Source organism: Symsagittifera roscoffensis, chromosome 6 (assembly GCF_963678635.1).
Source record: "Symsagittifera roscoffensis chromosome 6, txSymRosc1.1, whole genome shotgun sequence".
Classification (NCBI taxonomy): domain Eukaryota; kingdom Metazoa; phylum Xenacoelomorpha; order Acoela; family Convolutidae; genus Symsagittifera; species Symsagittifera roscoffensis.
Genome location: NC_087067.1, coordinates 11,385,518 through 11,391,517, shown reverse-complemented (window position 1 = coordinate 11,391,517; position 6,000 = coordinate 11,385,518). Strand labels below are relative to the sequence as shown.

The 6,000-nt window shown below is 36.6% G+C and overlaps 1 protein-coding gene across 2 annotated transcripts; it reads right to left on the bottom strand.

Moving 5' to 3' along the window:
• Window positions 1-274: 274 nt before the first annotated feature.
• LOC134848336 (uncharacterized) lies at window positions 275-2,825 on the bottom strand. 2 transcript variants are annotated; one of them, XM_063865738.1, is made up of 2 exons: window positions 2,040-2,825; window positions 275-1,894 (listed from the first exon to the last, which is right to left on the bottom strand). In XM_063865738.1, exon 2 carries the CDS (start codon window positions 1,695-1,697, stop codon window positions 624-626), a length of 1,074 nt encoding a protein of 357 aa, XP_063721808.1. In that variant the 5' UTR covers window positions 1,698-1,894; window positions 2,040-2,825; the 3' UTR covers window positions 275-623. The 2 variants fall into 2 exon arrangements, with proteins under 2 accessions (XP_063721808.1, XP_063721809.1); XM_063865739.1 differs by having other exon boundaries at window positions 2,045-2,825.
• Window positions 2,826-6,000: the final 3,175 nt, after the last annotated feature.

The following is a 6,000-nucleotide window of genomic DNA, read 5'->3' as shown; positions in this document are numbered from 1 at the left end:
AATTCAGCTGTAGTTCATAAATAGTAGTTTTGGTTGCTAGGACAAATCTTCGATTTTCCCAAAGACGAACTTCGCAGGCGAGCTTTCGGTCATAATTTAAAAACCTACTTAAGCTCAACGTTCACTATGATTTAGGTTTACTGAATATTCACACAAATGGTAACTCCTGTCAGTAATGCTAATCTATGTCATTCTTTGCCTTTTTTAAGTCATGTCCGGCAGTTTTCATCACAAGCTAACAACTCAATTCAAAATTGAGGAATTTGAAAAAACGTAGGTAAAAAATTGTATTTGGTAACAAATAACAATATGCATACCATGATTGACACATGTCAAGTTAGAGCGCCTTTTGATATGAATTGCTTACGAACAACAGTAAATTAAACATCACAAAGAAAGGAAAGGGTAGTTATTATTTAAAACGAACTAACTTTCTAAATATCTATATAGTTAAGACACAAATCGCTCTTAAAACACGTCAAAAGCTATGTTTACGCTAAAAACAGTTTACGTTACTTAATCAATAAATAGAGTTATTGTGACTATCGTTTCATTCTAATCATCTGATTGGCTTTTGGGTTTAGCACTATATCATAAGTCATCCGAGTTCAATTCAGTTCCCACTATCGCTGCTTAAGTCGGTACAACTTGTCTTTGTACGTCTGTGCCATCTGTTCCCAGATTTTTTCCTCTTTGCCAACCACTTGCTCCAGGACTTCCTGCTCTTCCAGGAAATCGTTCACGAAGTCGGCTCTCGTCTCCCTGCACAAGTCCAGATATCTTTTCAGTTTCCTTATATACTCCTCGCGAATTTCTTTTGATCTCAAGTCATGACAGATCATATACACGAACGAGTGTGACCAAAGTGATGAGCAGGAATTGCAAGATGGTCTGAAAGGTTCCACATGTTTGAATATCTTCTCCAGAATTATCCACACCATGGTTCCGGTGAGGTTCTCGAACTTCAAAGGCAGCTTCACAATTGCCACTCCATTCGGTCGCAGGCACTGCAGCATGATATGTAGTTCGGCAAACTTCAGTTTCAGGTTCGGGTAGAACACTCGTGATTCTGTCTCCTGTTGTTCCACTCCGTTTTCGTCCACGTATGCCGCCCAAGCACCTCCGAGGATGACCATGTCGTATCTGATTAACGTCTTGAAGCTCTGATTGACTGATAATTCGATGACATCGTTGTACTGACAGTTAAGACGACTGTGCTTTGTGATCATGGGAGCGCCTCCGTCGTCTGGGTGCAAGGTATGTGCATCAATTTTGACGTCTGGAAACCTTGTCAGGAGCGCATTGCAGAATCCCCCGGGAGCACAACATAGATCCAGGACTCTCTGAAATCTGCGGCGCCAAAGAGCCGGTGAGTTCTCGAGGAGCTCACACATCATTGCGTGACAAGTCTGAAGGAAGAACATTGCCGTTTTTTCTGTGTTTGTTTCTTTGGCTCTTTTCTTTCTTCTTTCTTGAGGGTCATACTGAATTTGGAACTTTTCGTCGTGTGTTTCCCAATATAGTCTGCGGGAAGCGATGAATTTGTCGAAAGACCTCGAGCCTATTAAGAGGTCTTTGCGCTGCAGGAATAATGGATTCAGAGGGCTGGATTGCCATCGAGGCACTACAGCGTCGAAGTACTGCTGGGCGTCGGAGGCTGATGATCCAGGTGCATGGCTCTCAGGCAAGGCAGGCATTTCAGTTGGGTTAAATTATGGATTAAAATTGCGAACTGAGTTAAAAAGATCCCGGATATCTGATTTTGGAATAGGATCCCAAAATTGGTTGTCGTTTGAAACAGAAGGTTTAAGATGAACAAAATCGCAATTGGAAAGATCAAATTGGGTTGAAAATTCCTCGAAAAGTTGATCTGTGGAAAGGTGATTATGATTATCTGAAACAAAACAGTATAAGTGTAAATATAATTTTTTACCACCTCAAAACTCGGTTATTGAGAGTGTTAGCTACTATAGAAGGCACAAAAATAGTCTTTAAGTATCGAAAAAATGAACTCTTTCAAGGCGTCTTATGTAACTCACCTCACCTCATCAAACGAGAAGAAACTAATTCCAGAATTCGTTTCCTGTGTTGCTAACTTTCAAAGGAATAATTTCAAAAATGAGTGAATTTTAATCACAGAAGTCTAGAGAGTTCAGAAGAACGATGATAAAAATTGAATAAATTTGAATTGCAATAAAATGCAGAATTGCAAACGACTTGCCACGTTTAAAGCAAATATGATAAATGGTATCTTAATCGAGGTTTCGGAGTCTTGAAGTACAACAAACGAAATAACGGAAAGCGCGACTCAAGTCGTTGTCCAATCAAAAACTTCGTTTTGCGACTAGGAGTATGAAAACTTATACCAAGTTACAAACTATTATGACTTTGGTCACAGCTATTAAACGGTTCAGAAATGTGAAGCAAGTATACTTTCAGTATTTAAACTGAATCTAATGGTCGCTTTGTGGCAAAAATGAAAGTAAATGCAAACCAAACACGAATTATATTGGTAAATGGTACGTAACATGTAAACACGTGCTGGTTGAAAGAAATTATCATCCAATGAAAATAAAGCACGCTGTTATTGTAGTCGTTTTCATAACGTAATATTAAAAAAAATATGGTATGCGTCAGCAATCGTTTAGCCAACCATCAGAAAATGACGTGGTACTTCGCGTCATTTTGAAGCCACGAAACTTAAACGCGTTCTCTTATGACAATGACGTAATGTTTCGTGTAAGTTTCCCATAAAACTTCCCATGTTTCTTGAGAAAACTTCCGAACGAGCACGATATTAAAAAATCATAATCAAATGACTACGGCGAACAAAACATATGTCTTTCATTCTAACTTTTGAACACCTTTAAAATTATCGTTTGTTATGTCAAACTAAATTTCTGGTTTATTGAATACTTCTATCACTTTAAAACGTTATCTCAATTTAAAAGCAGAAAAAAATTTTGCTGTCCAAAACAATAAGACAAGGAGCCACGAATGCCAAACGAACGTTCGTCCCGATGGCATTTAGTTCTTATTTTTGAATGAATCATAACTGCAAATCATTTGATCAAATGCGAGACAGGAGACAGATTTGAAAACAAGGATCATGTTCTGCAACAGATCGAACTGCTAAAAGTTCACTTTAAAATCACATGATCCAAAAAAGTACAAAAAGTTGTATTTGCAAAATATTTGCAAGCTGCAGAATATAGAAACAGATTCGATGACAAATCGAGAGCGATGCAAAGCTGCATTGAGTAAATAATCTTCAATTGACAGCACATTGAAATGAACTAAGATATTGAATTGATGAGCTAAAACAGCTCAAATCTGCAAAAATTAGACTTTGTACCTACCAGGGAAACCAAATGTCAAAGCTTTCTAGTAGATTATTCATCGTAAATTATGGTGTTACAAACTTTTAATTCTGATGGTTTCGAAAAAAAATCATCCTTATAAAAAAATTTTCAATTGAGACCTAGAGGCGAAGCAGAGCTTGGCGCCACTTCAAATAAAAAATGAGCGTTTTTCAATTTCAAAATCCTGTTTTCGAAAGCCTTCAAGTGTGCGTGCGTGCTTGCATGTGTGCGTGTACGTGTGCATGCATATGTATGTGTGTTAATTGGCTTTTTATATGCTGATAAATTATATAGAAAAGCAGGACATGGTCTGAGCATTAGTAAAAATTGTCAATTACTCAAAGATAAAAAGGAAAAATTGGGCGAAACATTGAAAATCACGGCTGGTTGTCATGGTTTAGAACTAAACAAAAACATCTTTATTGAAGAGGTCAATTTTTAAATTTAAATAAAGGCCAATTGAAAACTGACGCTAATGAAAATATTTAAATCACTGAAATTGAGACGATTGTTACCGTACTTTTGTAGTGTTTTGTTGATCTTATAATCTTAAGTGGTTCATTATTCAGCTATCCAGCCAAAAGCTACAAAAAATCATCAATTACCAATGGTTAAGTTTATTCCAAAAAAATGAAACTTTTGAAATTTATTAGGCGCATTTGTTCCGACAATTGAAAATGGGGAAGAAATTCGTATCAGGGTTTTTTCTTTTTTTTTTCTTTTCAAGCAAAATCAGGTGCCACAAATAATCATCGGATTGTTTCTAGTGAAATATCATATTAAAGCCCTTTCAGTCGCAATTCAAACTACATTTGAAAATTTTCAAAATGTTGCCCCAGTGTCGAGAAAAATTGGTTTGAAGTTAAAGAAAAATTAGAAAATTAGTCAAAGGAGCCCTTTCTAACCAATCATTGGGTTGGTTCGAGTGATAATATCATATTAAAACCCTTTCAGTCGTGATTCGAACTACATAAAAATTTCCAGCTTTCGAAAAAAACTGGTTTGCGAGAAAAACTAATTTTTAGGATTTAGTCTAAATTCGAGCAAGGAGATCTAGTAACGTTCTGATTATGAAAATTGGATTTTGGAAGTTCAAAAATTGATTTGTTATTAAAAAAAACGTACGTTCGTTCAGAAAGCGTCACTACCAGAATTGAAACGGCATTTCGCAAACACAAGCGAATAAACAAGAAGTAGCTTCTTCTAGTCTACTGTTTACACCAACGAGCGTAGTATTATTATGACTACTTTTTTCCAAACAAATCCGCAAATAAAAGTTAATTTGTCAGTTTACTAGAATCTGCAGTTGCCTTATTGTGGATAGTGTAGCAAACTTTCAACAGCCCCCGGCGCAGATGCGAGGACGTGTAATTCCAAATCTAGATGTCACAGATTCGAATCCGACACAGGAGTCTCACGTCCTTGCACCTGCGCTGCGGACCCTTGATATTTTTAATTCTACATGTCGTGGTTAAAGCACAAGTACCGCCAAATGAGCACTTTCATTTGCGAGTTTGTTAGGGGAAAAAAGAGATCGATACTATGAGACTACGCTCGCTAGCTCGTGTGTGCAATGATTGGCTTTCTTCTGAACTAACTCAAGTTTAAAACCTGACTAACACACGAACAGAAATTGGTTAGGTAGCAGAAAAAAATGACCTTATTATAAATGATAATTTCAATGAAAAAATATGCAACCAATTAGCCCATTAAATTTCAGGAAGGTTTTCGTGAAATATAAGGAATATATAAAACATTTGACCACTACGGGAACCAAACGTCAGTCCTCGGACATCCAACTTTAATGTTTTCCGCCCTATACAGTTGTGCCACTGGCGCTTACAGAATCCAATCTCTATTCACTAATTTATTTGAGAAAAAGCTATTTAATTGGTAACACTACACAACAAAAATTGATTTCGTTAGATGGCATCACTCTTGCTAGCTTGCATAGAATATAGTAAACAAACAGTTGGAAAAGGACCAATGACTTAAAGTAAAGCAGCAAAAAAATGATTGACTTTTTCTGAAACGTTCCAAGAAAAAAATAATCTCGAACGAAATATTGAAGCTCTCTAAAGTTCGAGAAAAGTTTACGACCAGCTTTTTCATAAAACTAGACTAATTAGAAAAAAATGCATTTAAAGGTAACTTTTTATTACGCTGGGAAAAATCCACTTTCTAACCAAAACGTCATTCGCGTATTTTCGAGCGAGCTCAGCTTAAACTACTATATAGATTAGCAGCAAACAATGTTTCACACGCTTTAACTCACTCGTGTCAAAGCTAAGAGCAGTGGAGCAAGCTTGCTTATGTCACCTTGTAAACTACCTTAACTTTTTCGAAATGTCTCTTTCGTTCAATTTTGCGAGCATCGTGGCACCCTTTTTTTTGAAACTCGAATTTGCCACATTAATTAAATGAAATTGAAGTGAATTTTATTCACAAGAAATCGAGACTCACAACTACGGATTTTTTAAATCGATAGAGTTATTTTGAATTGCCCTGTACCCTGAATTGCCCTGTAAACATAGAGCAGAACAGGCAACTTCCGACGACAACCAGAGTTCTTGCATGCAACTTTTTCAAAACATTTTATGACGATACTTGTATTTCCAACTAAGAAAATGATTTGCCA